Source organism: Simochromis diagramma, unplaced genomic scaffold (genome assembly GCF_900408965.1).
Source record: "Simochromis diagramma unplaced genomic scaffold, fSimDia1.1 OVJJ01000545.1, whole genome shotgun sequence".
Classification (NCBI taxonomy): domain Eukaryota; kingdom Metazoa; phylum Chordata; class Actinopteri; order Cichliformes; family Cichlidae; genus Simochromis; species Simochromis diagramma.
The window spans coordinates 2,499,105-2,518,350 of NW_024387371.1; the positions used below are offsets into that span (position 1 = coordinate 2,499,105).

A 19,246-nucleotide genomic window follows, 5' to 3' on the forward strand; every position below is an offset into this window, starting at 1 on the left:
GAAGATTTGAGTCTGTACCAATACATAACATCATTTTACTTTTTATACTACTTTGCTTGGTTAGTGTGTCTTATAGTGAGACAGTGGTCAAAGGCTAGATGGGTTCAAGGTGGTGATGGGATTACATCAGGAATTGGCTCTCTTTATTTGCAGTGATGATGGACAGGTTGACAAATTAGGTCAGGAGTCTCCGTGGACTATGTTTTCAGATGGAAGAAGAATATCCAGGAAGGCGAGAGCTGCAGGTGGCAGGATTGAAGATGCTAAAATTGGGAGTGACCAGGATGGACAAGATTAGAAATGAGCACATAAGAGGGACAACTCGGGTTAAGCAGTTTGGTGATAAAGAGGCAAGGCTGAGATGGTTTGGACATTTGAAGAGGAAGGACAGTGGCTATACTGGACAATGGATGCTGAATATGCTTCCCGGCAAGAGGAAAACCTCAGAAGAGGTTCATGGATGTAGTTGTGGTGAACATGCAGAGGGCTGATGTGAAAAGGACAGCTTGGGATAGTGGGAAATGGAGGCTGATGATTTGTTGTGCTGACCCCTTAAGGGAACAGCCAAAAGAAGTTTCTTAGCCATTATTGAGGTTATTGTGTTTACATTAAACTGTCTGCTATAACAGCTAGTGTAGAAAAACTGAAGACAACTGTTGTCTTAGTCTTGAGTTTTTGCTGCCATGTTACAACATGACATCAACTGTATAGCAGTTCATTCTTGCTCTGTTGCTCACAAGCAATATAAAAATGTCTCCAAGGTCCACCATGGGCTCACAGGTTGCACTGCAAGCACCACTAACATGCTTAGTAGGTATCAGCAGTGGTCCAGTATTATATTTTTTCTCAATGGTTATTGTTATGTTCCTTCCTTCTTAATAAGCATTCCAGCTAAGAAAAATACTCAATATTAATACTGATAGAACCCCCGACGCGCACACACACACAAAACTAAGTATCCCGAACCAGCATGAATACACATGGACGCTGCAGTTTGTAGAATTATTTATTCTTTGCTCCAGTCAAAAGGACACATGTTCAATCTGCCTAGTCTTAAAAAACATGATGCTTTGGCAGCCTCTGAATCTATATATATATAAAAAAGTCACGTGTGGCATTTGAGAGCATCACATTTGTGTAACACCAGCTTCACATAATATACACAAACAGCCCTTGTTGAACAATGATGAAAGCTTCATCCATTCAACAAACAAGAGAAAACACTGTAAGTGAATATTATTGTGGCAAGTATAGAAAAAAAAAAAAAGACTTAATGATTACTGAGCAAATGAGCTAGGTCAAAGTCCTGCTGCAGCGCTTTTGTGATGAATAAGATCATAGCTGAGGAATATAATTTTGTTTCGTTTCTGAGTGATAAATCCCTGAAAAAAATATTCCAGTATCTCATCTGACTCAGTCTGTGCCTTTGCTGATATTACACATTGATGTAATGCAAGCAAATCTGAACATGCATCTCTGAAGCAGGAAGAGTGGCTTAATCTCAAATCAATCAGATCTTCCCAGGGTCTTCTTTCAGGGTAACTGTTCTGTTGAAGATGAGCTGCAGTGAAAGAAGGGGAAAAAAAAGGTTTCAGCTCATATTGCATAAATGTTTTTAATCCAGACCAAGACTAACAAAGAATTAACTAAAGTTAATTGAAATAGAAGCTTCCACAAATTTGTACAAACCTCGTTTTAAATAAAAAAATAAAAAATAAAAACAATCTTCCTGTACCTTATCTGCAGTGCTGTCTGAGTCCACGGAGAAGTAGCCGACTCTTTCAAACTGGAATTTATCAAAAACCTTTGCTCCCTTGACTGAGGTGTCCACTAAGGCACTACTGATCACTTGCAGGGAATTCTAAATTTTAAAAAAATGAAGAAACAAATTAAGAAATCGATGTGACTGCTGACACTTCAAAAGCCTTCTGTTGTAGTTCAGAGATACTCACAGGGTTGATGTCACTCAGGAAGCCATTAGGCACTTCAGATGGATCTTCTGGATGTTTGTGCAAGAAGCTACGGATACAAGGAGATACTTGGTTAGGTGAATTCTCTAGTTATATTATTTGTGAAATGTTTGTGAATGATGGGTAATTGTTTGTGACTTACAGTCTATCATAGAGGCGCACTTCACACACCAGTGGCTCACTGACCCAGTGGATAAAGGCCTTTGGTTTCTCTGCGGTCTCAGAACTGCAGCAGGTCACCTCCAGTTCCACCACTTTGCCCTGAGTGTCCTGAGAAAATGGTTCAGAGCAACATGTGTGTCATAAACCAGATAATGAAGTAATAATGACATTTTACTGCCGCAATTGAATATTCTAGAATACAACCTCTAGTTTAATATAACTTAGATCATATTTTTATAAAACTATAATGTCGTTTGACTGGACAGATATATGTAAAACCTTCACAAATATATTGTGATGAAGAAAGGTTTGAAGGGCCTGTTCATGTTTTTACAGGATTAGAGCATGGAAAACACATTTTAATTTTATTTTATATTGTCTACTTGGTGAAACTGAGTCTTACCTTGATGATTTTCTGGACAGAGATGACATACCCAGCATGCCTCAGGCCTACAGGTTGTTCTGGAGTCAGGCGCTTGTAGCCCTTTTCCATGACCTGCCAAAGAAGAGAATAACCTCATAATCGTTGCCCATCTCAAAACCAAAAAGAGCACAAAGAATTGCTGCTTTTTAAAATCATTTATTTGGAGGTTTCTCCTCTCTGACCTCTCTGAAGTCACTTTGTTCAATGAAGACTGTGTGCGTGAAAGGAACCGTGTGGCTGCCCTTAGCTTCGTCGGCAGGGAAGTCCGGGACTCGTACATCTGTCTGAAAGAGAAGACAGAAGGATTATTTTCTCCTAAAATATAATGTGAAAGAATATACTAGGTCAAGCAAATTGGTTTATAAGCAATGTACAAACCTTGAAGTTGTCAGGAAGGTTCGTTATGGTGACTTTGAGTGGTTCTAGCACAGCCATGGTTCGAGGTGCTGTTTCATTCAGCACATCCCTCACACACGCCTCCAGTAAGTGGGGCTCGGTCGTCGTTTGGGAAACTGTGACTCCCACCTGTGAGATGTGTACAGTGTTAGCACAGCACTTATGAATGGGACTTGTTGTGGCATCCAAAAGTTCATCATTGCATTCATTTTGCCTACTCGTGCACAGAAGTTGTTGATCGCTTCTGGGGGAAACCCTCTTCTCCTCAGTGCAGTCAGAGTGAAGAGTCTGGGATCATCCCAGTCTCTGTAATTAGAAACAAATATTTAAGAGTTACTTAACGCAGGCTATGCACAATGAAGAAATCACAACAATAGCTGTAGTCAAAAGGCTGCATCAATTCCCTACAATGAAGTAATTAACTAGTTTGTTTTAATAGCTTTTAACATGCTTGGGGAAAACTAAGGTCCTACTCAGATATGGAGTTTAAAACATTGGTGAATCCAGAGAGCTGCTGAAGTCAGCTTTTGTTGGATGTGCTGCTTTCGGATAAATGTCATGTACAGGTTTGTCCCAATATTTTGTCCTGTTATATCAGGGAAAAACTAAGTCTGGAAAAAGTTTTTTTGCATTGCAAGCCTTAGAAATGTTTCTATTTAGAGTGCTACACAATTAAATGATTTTTGAATTATACTAACTGAATACAGTGGGGCTGAATTCTTAATTTGAGTGGTCTATATCTGGTGGAAGCTCTGACGTAAGGGTTTTTACTCTTAAGCCTAAATTATGGTCCTGCAAACGTGTTCGTCTCCATGCATGTTTCTGTTCAGACAGCAAGCGGAAAGGGTTTTAAACAAACACCAGACCTGCTCCTGTGCAGTTTTCCAAAATCCCCACTGCACATTACTGGACGCAAATGATGTGTCTGCTGAATGCTGATTAGTTTACAAAGCTAGATCAAAAATCAATACGAAAAGCAGAGACAGCTGCTGCTCAGTTTCACTTCAGCTCTTTGTATGTTATAACTTCTCCATGGACCAACAACAGCCCACAGACTGGTTATACCACACACTTTGTACATCGCCTCCATAGAAAACAGAGCTCTGTGCAGATGGACAGGCCATCCCCAGGCTACGAAACTGCTACCACTGCTGAACCACAAAGTCTGCTTTAGTTTGTCTAAACATTTTGTGCAATACAGCATCTCATGTGACATGTGAGGGGAAAAAAACAAACAAAACAAAAGCATACAGCTAACTTTTCTCTAAAAGTTTTGATTTCTACAGCTTTTTCAGTTAATCTCAAAGTATCTAATTAAAAGGAAATAGTGCATAAAGCCTTTTATGTTATTCTAACAATGAAATCAGAAGTGACTTTAGAGTTTATCTCTATGACAATTAAGTAAAAGGGCTTTAGTTGAATGGTAGCAAAAAACTGGAATATATAAAACACTTTACCAGGTAGGGATACACAGGTCCAACATTTAATATGTAGTTATATGCCAGTGTTGACTTTCAACACAAAGTTGATATTATTCTCAAATCTAAAAGACAGACTTTCAGCTACATTTTATGTTAATGACATAAGGCCACTGATTTAAATAACTAAATTAACCTCCTAGGACCTGACGTCCACATGTGTGGACATCACATTTTGGGTTATTTAGACCAAAATACTCAATTTTGCTCTACAAGGGCCTGATATCCACTTTCGAGGACATTATACTGCTACTGTTCTATCAAAATTTTAAACTAATATCCTCATATGTGGCTTTTATTTTTCTTAAAAACAAAAATAAGGTAAAAAAATAAATAAATCTGGTAATTCTTTGTTTTTACATTCATCAGGCCCCAATATGCCCAAATATCAAAGAGAAATTAAAAATGCATGCCGTGGAAGAGTTCGGGTCTTAGGGGGTTAAATAAATAAAATTGGCTTTATCTATGGATCTCCTTATCCAATTCAGGACTGTGGGGCTGAAGCCTATCCCAGCTATTACTGGCTAAGAGTTTGGGCAAATCCTGGGCAGGTAACGAGTCCTTCATAGTGATTAATAACCAGTATGTTCAGGTTTTTTTGCCATGTTAACATAGCTAACCTTGTGTTTTAGATTCAGCTCTGTGCTTCTGATATAAGGTTATTTTAAATTAAATTATGAATAGAAAAATAAACCTGTTGAATCATAAGCATCGTATGTGAATATATGTACAGTCTAATGGTTGAATTCTAGCCTTTTTATTATGATCTATTACAAATTCACATTTATTTTTTATTTTTCCACAGTGCTTTGTAAAATATTTTTTATATAATTTCTTTGACATGTGAGGGTCTCTGTTCTTTGATTACAATCCCCTCTAGGGGTCAAATACCTTGCTGCAGATTTTTTGTTACCCATGGCCTTTAATCCTCAATGACTTTATGTTTACCAGACTCTGATTAACACTTAAGAGTTGATACACGTTGGTCTATCTTTTCCTGCCTACACCTAAAAATAAACTTGTTACATTATTTTACAAAGAGATGGAGTGCCTCAGCAGCCCTTAAAAGCAGCATATTTCCTTGCCACTTCTATTAATTTGCATTACAAAGTAAATAATTAAGTCTGAAAAAAAAATGTCAAAAAGAAATCCTACTTTACCTGACAACGCCCGTCTCGACCAGTTTGATGATTTTCCTCTTGGACACAACAGTGTAGGTGAGGTTCAGCCGCCCATATTCCCACTGCACAGGGCAGTACAGATCCAGAGCGTTACACAGCCAGTAATATGATGAACGCCTGACAGAATCACAAAAAGGTCAACAACAAAAACAGTAATGTCATTCTGTAACAATCCAGCAAAAGCTAAAATGAACATAATGAAGATGGGGGAGGGGGGAGAAGTCCTGTATACCTGGCTTGAAACTCTTTGGTACACAGTGAGTGTGAAATATTTTCAATGGAGTCACACAGACAGTGAGTGTAGTCATAGGTAGGATAGATGCACCTGCAAAGAAAGATAAAGCAAGTTCACTAGGAATACATTGCTGTGAGAAAAGATGTTGTGGGTTTTTTTATTTATACCATTCATCTCCTGTCCGATGATGCGGTGTGTATTTTATTCGGTACGCCACAGGATCCATCTTTCCATCCTCCATGACCATCTTCATCCTGAGGGTGGCCTCTCCCTCAGCAAACAGGCCCTTCTTCATCCTCTCAAACAGCACCAGCGACTCTTCGATGGGTCGATCTCTCCACGGTGATTGAGGAACATTATGGCCTTTCAGCTCCTCGCCTTTCTGATGGCACACATACGCGTGACCCCTGAAGGCGGAGAAAAGAAATGAGTCAAACACCATCCGTGCACCAACATCTCCACATATCCTGCACTCACCTCCGAATAAGATCCACAGCAAGGTCATAGAGTTGCTGAAAATTGTCAGAAGCGTGTGTGACGGCATAAGGTTTGTAGCCTGTGTGAGCAAAACAGTGATATGACAATGGCTCCATGAATGTAGAGAATGTGCCCAAGAACATCAAAACATTTATGCACAAAAAACTTACCCAGCCACTCCACCATATCCTTGATGGCAGTGAAGTATTTCTCCTCTTCCTTCTCAGGATTTGTGTCATCATACCTCAGGAAGCAAATTCCATTATTTGCCTATGGGGGAACACAATGTTTAGAGTAAACACCTGCACAAGAGAACATTCAAAAGCTTATATGGTGTTGAAGAAGAAAAAAGAAATTAACTTACCTTTGCATAGCCAAAATTAAAGTTGATAGCTTTGGCATGCCCAATGTGAAGGATACCGTTGGGCTCAGGAGGAAAACGGGTACGTATCTAAAGACATGCCGAGACAGGTAAATGGGATCAATGTTTTTTTTTTTTTAACTATGTAAGATTTGTAACAGTTCATACAAGTCGCGAAAATATTATACCTGTCCACCTGTGAACTCCAGGTGCTTTTTAAGCAAGTTCATTGTATTCGGTGTGACCACGTAGCCCTCAGTTGTATAATTTTCTCCTGCGCGGTCAAGAACAAAGAAATAAACATAGTTCAAAGTCACAATAACCAAGTAGACACATTGACAAAAGTCCCCCTTTTCACATGAATGCTAGAAAAGCTGGTGGTGAGGAGTGCTCCATTCTTACATGGGCTCAATCTGACTTTTTAAACCAGGAAACCAGCAAGGGAAAGTCTGTCTAATGTCCGAGCACATCGATACACAAATAAGCATTCTCATACACATAGCTTTGTTGGTTAATTTTTTAAGAAACATTGAGGGCTGCAGTGTGAACAGATTAAGGAAACCTTTTTCAGGTGCAACAAGATCATTTCATTTCTAATTGTTCTCACCTGTTTTATGGAACTTCAGTGCCTCTCCTCTGAGCTGCTCCATTAGTGACTTGCCCTCCCCAGAGACTGCATCACCTAAACAATCAATAAACAGTTTTAAAAAGTACTTCAAGACAAAAGCACCCCTGTCTGTTTTTGACTTTGCTGCTTACCGTTCACCGCCACCTCCTCTTTCTTCACCTTCACGTCATTCTCTGTGACTTTAGCTTTCTGTGCCTGAAAGATGATTATATATTAATTACAGACCAAAAAAATCATGCTATGCATTTCTACCTCAGCTCTACACAGAACTTACAAAATTAACTCATTCTGAAGCTTAAACACACTACATATCATTTAGTTGATTAGCTTTTTGTGTGTGTAGATTAACTATCTGCTGGACAATGTTTTACCCCAAGACAGCAAAGAATTTGCATAAAAATGGCTCCAGAAATGTTCAACTTTTTAATAAGATACACCACTTTTACCTTGGGCTTCTTTTCTAGGTCAGCCTCTGTTTTGGGTCCTAAGAGGTGCAGAACCTTTAAGATGAAAGCCAGAGCTCTATTATTTGAAAGAATCCCAGCGACCTTAACTGCAAATACTTAACCACAATGACATTGCAATAACAGAAGGATCTTTTCCCAGACATACCTGCATGTCCACCTCATTCTTGATCACCTTGCCATCAGCCCATTTTAGAGCAGTGCGTGCTTCACCTGCACCAGACACAGAGGCTCAGTGAGAAATTATTTTTGGCTGTTAGGCTTCAGCAGCTGCAATAATATTTAACCAAAAGGTGTGAGCTCATACCCATTAGCAGTCCCATGTTGAAGTGGTACCTCTCCTTTAGCAGTTGATCCTTGTGCTTTTTAATCACAGCTTCTACCTACAGTACATTACACAGTTACAGTGCATACCACACCCAGTACAGCACGTAAAAAGACACACTTTTGGCTAGAACACTCACTGCTTCCTCAATCTGCTCAGGTGTTATGACTACACCCACTCCACATGCTTCGTCAAACTCCTTCTGGTTGATGGGGTCTTGTGGATGACCCTTCACAAAGTCCAAAGCAGCTACAAAAAAAATATTCAGAAAGTGGTTTATGTAATCTCAGTTTCATATACACACACACACACACACACACGAGTAGTATCTGAAAAGTCGAGGAACCCCACGACTGAGTGTATCGGTGCAGCACGGAGAAAGAATGCCTTTGGAATCAAACACATAACTCGTTTTGTGACACTATGATCAGCTGACCTGTGCTGATAATCTGGCATTCACTGCTTCTGGTAAATTTTTTCTCAAGTTTCATAGGGTATATTGCTGATTTACCAACACCTAGATACTATAAAACTAGTACAAAACATAAAATTTGGTGAGTGAACCTAATCTATTCATCACCTTAAAATAATAATTTAAATAGGCGAAATCACAATGTTTGTGTGTTTGCTGATATTTGAGCAGCTTGAAGAGTTACATTTCAAATTACATGCCACTTAAAAACAGACAAACAAACAAAAATGTTATGATGTTTATGCTTGCTCCTCCTCAGTTGCTTTCTAGATATTAAAATACTGCAACTGCAACTTTACATGTGCACCATGAACGCATCACAAAGACGAGAAGCAATAAGGATATAATGATGATGTAACTGAGCTCTGGGATGTCATTATTTTCTAATTAAGGATCTCAAACCAAACAACAAATTTACAATCAGAATATACCACTCCACATAGTAACAAGGAGAAAAGATAAGTAAATAAAATAAATGAGGCAAAAAAATAATGGATCCTTTTTCAATTAACTCCAATTTCATTCACATTCTTCATATTGAGTTATCGTTTTAGACATGTAACACTTTTTAAAACAATGTAAATTTATACAATTCTTTAAATTATAATGAAGAGTCATATACCCCTAACTGTTGGACTCATTAATCTTTGTGTAGTCCTAGCTGCTTAAAATAAAATTTCCTTCTGCTGTCTTCTCCCCCCGAACACATTAAAAATACTCTTTGTAACTTAAAAGGCAAAATATTATTTTTAGCCTTAAACATAATTAATAGTGTCCGTAGTTTCACTAAATCTCCTAATTTTAATAATTTTGATTTTATAAAGAATTTATTTGTATGTTCTCTATATTTAACGTTATGAATCATTCGTAGCGCTTTCTTCTGTAATAAGTTTAGAGGTTTTATAGTATTCTCATATGTATTCCCCCAAACTTTGACACAGTAACTAAAGTATAAGAAAAAAAATTAAAAATATAAAATGCGCATTGTTTTGTAGTCTAATAAATCTCTTACATTTCCCAAAATATAAATGTTTTTAACCATCTTCCTTTCTAATATACTAAATATGTGATTTCCACGTCAAATTTTCATCTACTATTACACCCAAAAATCAAAATTCAGTAACTCTTTCAATCAATTCTCCATTAATGGACATAATGACTTCTTCCTCCTTTACACAATTGCCAAATAACATGAATTTCGTTTTTGTCAGATTCAAAGATAATTTATTTATATCAAACCATTTTTTTAATCTTAACATCTCAGAAATCATAATTTCAACCAAATCTTTCAAATTCTCTCCAGAGCAATAACAATTTGTGTCATCTGCAAATAAAATAAAATCTAACCTTTTTGATACATCACAGATATCATTAATATATAAATTAAAAAGTTTAGGTCCCAAAATAGAACCTTGAGGAACGCCACATACAATCTTCAATCTTTCAGAGGTATTGCCGAGATAATGTACATATTTTCTAAATAACTCCTTAACCAATTCAATGCCACTTATCTCACACCATAATTATACAATTTAGAAATCAAAATGGAATGTTGTAACGTGTCAAAAGCTCTTTTTAAGTCAACGAATACCCCAACTGTGTATTTATTATTATGGGTTGCAGATGAAATATCGTCAATGATGCTAATGCCGTTGATCTATTTTTACGAAATCCAAATTGATTTTCATTTATTAGTTGATTTTTTTCAATAAAACTATCAAGTCTTTGCGCAAAAAGTTTTTCAAGCACTTTTGAAAACTGTGACAAAAGAGACACTGGCCTATAGTTGTTAAAACTATGCTTATCTCCTGATTTATATAAGGGTATCACTTTTGCCACTTACGATCAGGAAATACTCCTGATTGCAACGAGAGATTAAAAATAAAGCAAAGAGGAATACTTATACAGTCTAAAGTCTTTTTAATTATAACCATGTCTATACCATCACAGTCAGTAGATTTTTTATTTTTACAGTTTTCTACAATTGCTACTATTTCTTTTATGATAATATCAGCTAAGAATATAGAATTAACCACTCTACTTTCTCCTTTCCAGACTTCCTCATAGTCTGGGTCGTCATTTTTTCTAATTAAATTTGCTAAAGTAGGTCCAACATTTACAAAAAAGGAATTGAATTTGTTTGCTACTTCAATCTTGTCATCGACAACTTGATTATTCTTAATGAAATAAATAGGCTGATCTGAGGGTGTGTTCTTGTTACCCAATACTTCTTTAAAAATATTCCAAATGCCCTTAATATTATTCTCGTTTTCCTGAAAAAGTTTATTATAATAGTCTTTCTTGGCTTTCCTCAATATTAATACCAACTTATTTTTATAAGTATTTATATCACCTCCTGCAACCACTTTTCTGAGTATACGCACTTCTTTTGCGGTTCGGACTCTTTCTGGCATTTCTTTGGAGGTGGAGGACCACCAAAGAGAACTAATGGAGTGAGAGATTCCCACTATGCAAGCTCCTTTAATTGCTTAAAGGAGCTTGCTTCTTCGACATCTTTAAGAGTTCTAATCAAATGTCTGTCCTCCTCCAGAAAATCTTATGTACGCAAACTGGCGTTGCAACTTCTTATCTGGTGCGCGTCTTTTATTTTGACAGCGAATGTGCACCTGCAGACCACTTATGTGCACCCCTGTATATAGTTTAATCACACACACACACACACACACACACACACACACACACACACACACACACACACACACACACACACACACACACACACACATATACAGGGAGTGCAGAATTATTAGGCAAATGAGTATTTTGTCCACATCATCCTCTTCATGCATGTTGTCTTACTCCAAGCTGTATAGGCTCGAAAGCCTACTACCAATTAAGCATATTAGGTGATGTGCATCTCTGTAATGAGAAGGGGTGTGGTCTAATGACATCAACACCCTATATCAGGTGTGCATAATTATTAGGCAACTTCCTTTCCTTTGGCAAAATGGGTCAAAAGAAGGACTTGCCTTCTTCTTAGTTCTATTTACAAAGTATAAATCGTACCCTTCGATACAAAAATGACAACCCCTATTCTCATCTAACCATGTTTCAGACAGAGAAATTATTTGGAACTTGCCTCTCAAACTATACAGAAAATCTTCAATCGAAGCAAAACTTCTATAAAGACTTCTGCAATTAATATGAATTAATGAAAATGTATTAGCTATTTCAACCTTATCCCTGAATTGCTCCTCTGTATAATCTTTACATGTGACATTAATTGTATTAAGCACATTCCTTTCAGGGTCAATACCTGCTTCAAAATCATATGGTTTATGATCTGAGTCATCGAGCATTATGCATAATTATTCTAAGAATATCTATTTGACCTCAAAAAAGAAAGGGATCCCTAACAATCGCACATTTATTTATCGACATATTTTAAAGTCCGTTGATCTTATCTTCTTCCATGTCCAATTTACAACTTCCTTTTGTCCTTTTCCACCCGAAGTAGCATCTGTTCTTGTAAAGGATGAACTAATTGTTTTTAAGCTCATAGCCATGATTGGTCGTAACCGTCTGCCTATCTTGGTAATGTTATCTCGTATAAATGTCCAATTCCCCAAGATCCTTAATCGTTATAACCTTGGCTTCTACTGGTGTTCCATTAAGTTTAGTCATCACTTTACAGTTCCTGGTCCAGGTTGCTTGAATCTTTGTCTCCTTCCGTAATATGCGAGCTTGTCTAGCAATATCTGCATTTCTTTTTGTAAGATGTTCATTCAAATATACTCCGCTTCCTGTCAAAAGGCTGGACCGCTTCAGCAAGTCAACTTTGTGTTTACGGTTTACAAATCTCACTACAATTGCTGGAGGAGCATTAGTGTGCCTCCTAGGAAGGGTATAGCATGCAGATATATTATTACTATGCAGGGGAAGTTTTTTATTCGAAAAGAATTCCACAACCTCCCATTCCAACGACTGTAGCTCCTCCGTCGAGGGCTCGTCTTCTCCTCTTTTTGCACCGGTCCCAGACTCGGTGACTCTCTCATAACTCCTGTGTTTAGTTTCCAGGCCTGTAATAATCACTTCCTCAAGTCAAGCCTACTGTTCTAGATCGTCCACCTTCCTTTCCAAAAACTGGATTGTCTTGTCTTTCTCCTTAATTGGGTTTTTTAGTTCTTTGATTTGGTCCATCATCGACATTAGTATTCCTTGTTGCTTTCAGAGTATTTTTTCCTGAGCACTTTATATTTATTTCACAAATATTGTGCTTAAAAAGAATTTGTGAAAAAAATTTGCAGTAATTTGACTCAGATCATAATATAATTGGAGCACAAATTATGTTTAAAACATTTTTGGAAAACTTTGCTGGTTAAAACTGGGTCCACAACAGACCTTCTTTCAGTCGCTCTCTTTAGGGGTCACCACAACAGATCATCTACTTCCATCTCACCCGATCCCTAGCATCCTCTTCTATCACACCAACCCTCTGGATGTCCTCCTTCACTACATCTATGGATCTTCTCTGTTCCTGGCAGCTCCTCTGCTCACTGCACACTCAACCTGACCTGCTCTTCTGATATACTTATTTCTAAACCAAATTATCACATCATCTTGAAGTTTGCCACCCCCAGCTCGACCTCTTGTTATCTTTGTGAGTACCATAACTTCCAAACAGCAGGTCTCACTTGTATCTTGTAGACATTTTCTTGACTTCCAAAACTTTGATAATTTACCTGCAAGCTGTAGTTCTGTGCAGATCTTACGCTGAGCTATACTTTCTGAAAGAAATGCCAGGTGTTTGGTGTCTTTAAGGCGAGATGCCATACTGTACAGCAATGTACCCATGGCTTTGTCCACTCCTGAGGCCCCATGGACACGTTGGACCTATTGAAAACAGAGAGGAAATTTAAGAATTATTAAGAATTTGTTAAAGACAAATAAGGAAATTGCTAATAATCACTACTTTCCTTATCTTGACCCTGGGGGCCTAATAAAGATAAAATAATGGATGGTTTACTACCAACTAAAGAAATATGAAAGTAAAAGTGTAACTATGGCGTAATGTACACAAAAGTTACAAGGTCAGGGTAGGTCTATCTAAAACTATAACTAGCGTAGCATAAATAAATGAGAAGTTTGTATACAGCTGAGCTGTACAGTCAAGTGTCAGTCGTTCTCACAGCTGTGCATTCAGGTAGTTGAGTTACCCCATAAGCGTTAGGACCAACCTGAGTAATTGCCTCCTTCAGGGAAGAACTCAGCGAGTCATTCTTCAGCGTTTCTTTCGCTTTCTGCTCGCTGAGTCCAATGGACGTGAAAAGTGTCAGCGTATCTGCCATTATCCCGCCGAATTCACCGGTTAAAATCGGAACAGCACAGACACACCACCGCCACACACGACTTTGCTTCCTAAAGAGAGACCAGAGACCACTTCCTCTGGAAAGAAAAAAAACGTGAAGTACAAAGAATATTAGCCAATAGAACTCTGCGGGTTTGGATCTCACTGACCAATCGTGAAGGAGATTTACTAAGATTACCGCCTACTACGATCGTAAGAACCAATCAGGATTTGTGTTGACACCAGTGAGGGACGGGTTACCGGAATCTGGGTGATGTTGCATCAGATTTTAGTAATTCCTGACAATATGAATTTTTGAGGATCATTACTTGTTATCTATACTAGATAATATTTTAAACAATTATTACGGAAAAGTTACACTTTTCACATAAAATAATTGCGCCTTTCCGATTCAGTGTAAGGTCTTTGTCGTCCATCATAATCTATGCCAAAACATCTCCGTGAAAGTTATTTACTGGAATGCCGCGTAGCTTCCTGGAAAATACTTCTGTATTTATTATTGTAACCTACCATACACGCCGGATTACACTACTATGCGTTTAAAAAGACTTTACTGTAAAGTTTGTTATTAATCACTAAACAGAAACCGTAAACAGCAGAATTATGGCCAAACATGCGGTGCTGTCATCTGGATCAAAAATGTGGAGGTCTATGTCTTGTTCAAGGTCCGAATTGCGTCTCGATCTCACTCTTGCGTGTGGACAATCCTTCCGGTAAGATGGTCAAAATCACGTCCAGCCTTTAAACATCAAATGCAAGTTGAAGCGGTTTAGAGTCTTTGAATTAACTCACATCTCATTCCCGCAGATGGAGGGAAACAACAGAAGGACACTGGACCGGTGTGATGGGAGGGCGTGTTTGGACTCTGACCCAAACAGATGAGACTCTTTGGTACCACGTGTACAACAACCAGGACAAGCAGAAGGAGGGAAGTGACAGGAAGAGAAGAGTTGGTGTTTCTGTCTTGGACAAAAATACAGCAGAGAAGAGATTCAAATGTGCTCCAGAGAAGGAAGAAGATGAGCCTTTGGCTGTTTCGTCAGTACAGAATAGAGAGCTGGACGAAGAGATGCTGAGAGATTACTTCCAGCTGGATGTGAGGATGGGGGACCTGCACAAGGAGTGGGGAGCAGCAGATTGTCACTTCAAACACATTGCAGAGGTCTTCAAAGGTCAGTGTGTGAGTTTGTGTTTGCACAGCCTTGCTACTACATATCACTTATTACACAGTAAGGTGTTACTGCTATGTTTTATCAAATTTCATAAATACTTTTTTGTGGGGGGGGTTTCCTGCAGGTGTGCGAATGCTGCGCCAGGACCCCACAGAATGCCTGTTTTCCTTCATTTGCACTTCCAACAACCACATCTCTCGGATTCAGGGCATGGTGGACAGACTGTGTCAGGCTCTGGGCTCACCCCTGTGCCAGCTTGATCAGACCTCATACCATGACTTTCCTTCCCTGTCTGCGCTTGCAGGTGCTTGAAAAGTTATGCCACAGAACTTAAATCTATGTTTGTAATCTTATCAAAACCTTTACTGTCAGATGAAGACGATACTGAGAGTCTGAAGATATTCATCCCACTAGTTTTTTTTATTAACATTAACTGACTCATCTTTTTTTTATATTAATTTTGTTGGCATTTGCCTTTAATGATAGTAGAAACAGATAGGAAAGTGGAGAGAGAAATGAAGACATAAAGCAAAGGGCCTCAGGTCGGGCTGCTGATTTCTGGCCATATGACTTATGGTCACCTGCTCACTAAACCAGCACCCAGTGTACATCTTTAACGGCTTTAAAAACAAGAATCAGGTGGACAAGTTTGAATTTAACTGTGTTCAAGTTTCAGCTGTTGATTTGAGATGAAGTTGAAGAATTTGGAGGTAGTCCTCCTCCATATTAGTCCATCCACTTTGTGCAATGTACCAGTATCATTTGCTGCAAAACAGACCCAGAGCATCATGCTGCCACCACCACGCTTGACAGCTGGTACAGTGTTTTTAGGTATGAAAATCTCACCTTTACTCGTTCAAACATAGCTACTGTCATTGTGGCCAAAAAGCTCAATCCTCATCTCAACTGACTATAAAACCTTTCCTGCAGATAGCAGTTGGTTTGTCCATGTGAGCTGCTGCAAATTTCTGAATGTCCTAGCCAATTTCTTCTCATCCGAGGGTGACAGTTTGGGTATTCTTCCAGGCCTTATAGTAATAGAAAAGTAAATAGTGTTTCCACATCTGTAAAAAGAACAGTTCAAAGAAATCTTTAAAAGCCCCAAATTACCACGATATTCATGCCCATGATGAGTTTGTGAAAACTTCTGACCACAACTATGTTGTATGTTGTTTCATTTACTGTTCTTATCAGACATCAGCATAGAGGCACGTCTTAGGGATCTTGGTTTTGGATACAGGGCTCGGTTTATCCAGCAGAGTGCGAAGCAGATTCTGGACAACCATGGGCCCCAGTGGCTTGAAGGTTTACGCAGCATCCCATATCTAGAGGCCCGTGATGCTCTTCGCACTCTTCCTGGCGTTGGTACAAAGGTACAGCAGATATTTTTGGGGGGAGAAAAGGCAAAAAAAATGTGATGTTAACTGCTAACATACAATCAAGGGTTTGTGTCATATTTTAGGTGGCAGACTGTGTATGTCTGATGTCCCTGGATAAGCCAGAGGCTGTACCTGTTGACACACATGTGTGGCAGATTGCTAAACGTGACTATAAATACGCTGCCAACAATGGACAGAAGAGTATCACAGAGAAACTAAACAGAGATATTGGTCAGTATTCACATACCTGTTTAATGGTATGGTTTAAGCCCTGGTTTTAAACACTGGTAATAAAATGTTCAATCTAATATTTCTACACAGGAGATTTTTTTCGAAAGCTGTGGGGACCCTACGCTGGCTGGGCGCAGTCTGTGAGTGTCAATTTCTGCAAACTGTCTGTCTCTTATAGCAGGTCCACTGTAACCACAGAGTGTCTCTCTTGCTTCAGGTTTTGTTTTGTTCAGACCTCAAGAAGTTCCAAAGCCTCAAAGAGATGGCACATCTAAAGCAACCAGTGAAAGATGAAGATGGTGAAGAGGAAAAAATGCCATGCAAAAAGACTAAAGTAAAAACTGAATGTACAGGAACCGTGGGGAACTTGAAAGCCAAGCCAGCATGTCACAAGAAAGCAAAGATTTCTGTTAAGAAAGAGCCGGTAATGTGAGGTAAACACATTACCGGCTTTGTAGCCTGAGATTCAAATCAGGCTACAAAACCACACATTTGCACACACTGTGCATGTTCAGCATTATGTGACGTGAAATGAAATGTTGAGAGAGAAATGGATCATTTTCTCTTTCTCGGGGTTTTTATATAATTGTGTTGTAGCATCACTTCACTGTAATAAACAGAGCACACTAATGATTTTTTTTTACCATAAAAAATAAGTACCTCACACTCTTTTTGTTCTCTGTAAAATGTTGATACCAGCAGAATCACAGCCATCATACATACAAGTGTGAATAAATTTCACACTACATTTTTAGGCAATAATTTACCAAAAAACATGCTGGATTTAGAAATATGATACAAATTAAAACTAATATATGCAAATTCATACTTAATTTATATATTTTTCAAAATTTCATCAGAAGTTTGAATTTTCTGGCTTTTGCTTCATGGTTCAATTCTGAAAATACTAAAGTCATCATGAGCATATTGGCATTTAGTTTTGCTAAAACGTTGTCAGAAGAGGGCCCCTAGATGGCAGTACACAATGGAAGATGGTGCTCTCCAAGACATCATATGGTGGGGAATTCAGTTTTAGACAGTGTTTTAAAATCTGAGAACAAATTGCACTTTCTTCCTGGGTGAATACTTTCTCTCAGGCCGCCTGGCTCTTGTTACAATAAGTACTAATGCGTCACGGCAATTGCGTGCACGCTGGAAAAGGTCACAGCATGGCAAAGTGGTGCTGTGTTTCTTTAAAATGCATTCCTTACACCAAAATAATATTTCTGTCTGTTAGATCATGAAATGCCATTAGACCGGGCTGCTGTGAAGGGCTGTAGGGTCTGTATGTTATGTATAGGCACTGGCTGACTGTGTCAGCTGGTCTTTTTATAGCAGGGATTGCAGTTATCTGCTGTCAGTGCTTGGGGTGACTGTGACTGTGTCTAGTGACGGCATGTTAATGTCTCTTGGGCTGCCTGACTTCACTGTCCCTTTACAGCAATGACTATGCATTATTCTTGTTTCTTGAGATTATACGCAGCTGTGTACTTTAGTGTGAAGCTCCAGAAATTATTTCTCATATGTAGGTGCATCATATACAAGTATGTCCAGTTTTGGCATATGTGCACGCACGTGCGTGTGTGCGCGTGTGCGCGTACATCCATAGAAGTGTTTTATTTGTGGACGAGAGTGCAGCCATGTGAGTTAATGAATATGTGAGTCAGCTTTCGTTTCCATTCCGGTTGAGCTGGGCAGAAGCTGGGCCCCAGCTTTAGGGCAGAGTCACACTGAAGAAGAAAGACAGAATAAAAATAGAGCCGAGAGAAGCAAAAATTAATAAAAGAGCACAAAGGGGAGATGGGTGAAAGTACGCTGGAGGTAGGGGCAGGATATTCAGTTGACACACAAAGGCTAGAACAACACAACAGTGGCCTGTGTATTATGTAAGAGATGGGTCTCAGCTTGTGTTCTGTCCTTGGGGTATTGTTCAGTTAAAAGGACATCTCCGTGTGCCTACTTTCTGTAATAAGAAGGTCATTACTTTTCAGAAGCACCAGAGGGCCCCACATTTAGAGCTCAAGTAAATGAGGAAGGCCTAACTCAATTTCCTGAAACAGATCATAAGCTGCATATAGTAGCTTGTTTTTATCGCACCTGATCTACAGAGACGTTTGGGAAACCCGTTGTCATATCAGATTCCCAGATTAATGCATGATACTGATGAATTATAATTATACTACTGAATTTTCTCTCATATAGGTACATTCATAGATTTTAATCCAATCCAGTACAGAAGCTTTGGCACACTTGCATAGTTAGTAGTTTATACCATAATTGTATACATAGACCTAATTCACCTGTGATTTTATTTAATTTTGCAGGTTTTGTCCAGATGGTTATAAATCAAAACTAATCTTACAGCAGGAAATGATTAACCATAGTATAAAAAAATATGTCATTTGAATATAGACATTTCAAGTACACATATACTATTAAGAATATTTAAAAAATGTGCGTAGCAGTGCTGTGAAAAGTCTCAAGCCACCCCTCATTTCATTATATTTTGTTACGAAAATGATTGGAGTGATTTACAGAAATGAGCAAATGTGGAAATTTAGT

At 38.5% G+C, this 19,246-nt stretch overlaps 2 protein-coding genes across 2 annotated transcripts; one reads left to right on the forward strand and one right to left on the reverse strand.

Annotated features, from left to right (window-relative positions):
* Nucleotides 1-990: 990 nt before the first annotated feature.
* qars1 (glutaminyl-tRNA synthetase 1) lies at nucleotides 991-14,798 on the reverse strand. The gene is made up of 24 exons (XM_040007620.1): nucleotides 14,695-14,798; nucleotides 13,772-13,979; nucleotides 13,277-13,427; nucleotides 8,241-8,350; nucleotides 8,084-8,159; nucleotides 7,925-7,989; nucleotides 7,759-7,812; nucleotides 7,444-7,507; nucleotides 7,292-7,366; nucleotides 6,873-6,958; nucleotides 6,688-6,774; nucleotides 6,494-6,593; nucleotides 6,324-6,402; nucleotides 6,014-6,253; nucleotides 5,844-5,936; nucleotides 5,591-5,728; nucleotides 3,171-3,258; nucleotides 2,935-3,081; nucleotides 2,739-2,840; nucleotides 2,536-2,628; nucleotides 2,113-2,240; nucleotides 1,953-2,019; nucleotides 1,736-1,861; nucleotides 991-1,561 (listed from the first exon to the last, which is right to left on the reverse strand). Exons 2-24 carry the CDS (start codon nucleotides 13,880-13,882, stop codon nucleotides 1,511-1,513), a joined length of 2,331 nt encoding a protein of 776 aa, XP_039863554.1. The 5' UTR covers nucleotides 13,883-13,979; nucleotides 14,695-14,798; the 3' UTR covers nucleotides 991-1,510.
* Nucleotides 13,988-17,348, forward strand: ogg1 (8-oxoguanine DNA glycosylase). The gene is made up of 7 exons (XM_040007623.1): nucleotides 13,988-14,615; nucleotides 14,710-15,074; nucleotides 15,199-15,378; nucleotides 16,269-16,447; nucleotides 16,537-16,684; nucleotides 16,775-16,824; nucleotides 16,902-17,348. The coding sequence occupies exons 1-7, from the start codon at nucleotides 14,506-14,508 to the stop codon at nucleotides 17,115-17,117; spliced, it is 1,248 nt and encodes a 415-aa protein (XP_039863557.1). The 5' UTR covers nucleotides 13,988-14,505; the 3' UTR covers nucleotides 17,118-17,348.
* The last annotated feature ends 1,898 nt before the right edge of the window (nucleotides 17,349-19,246 follow it).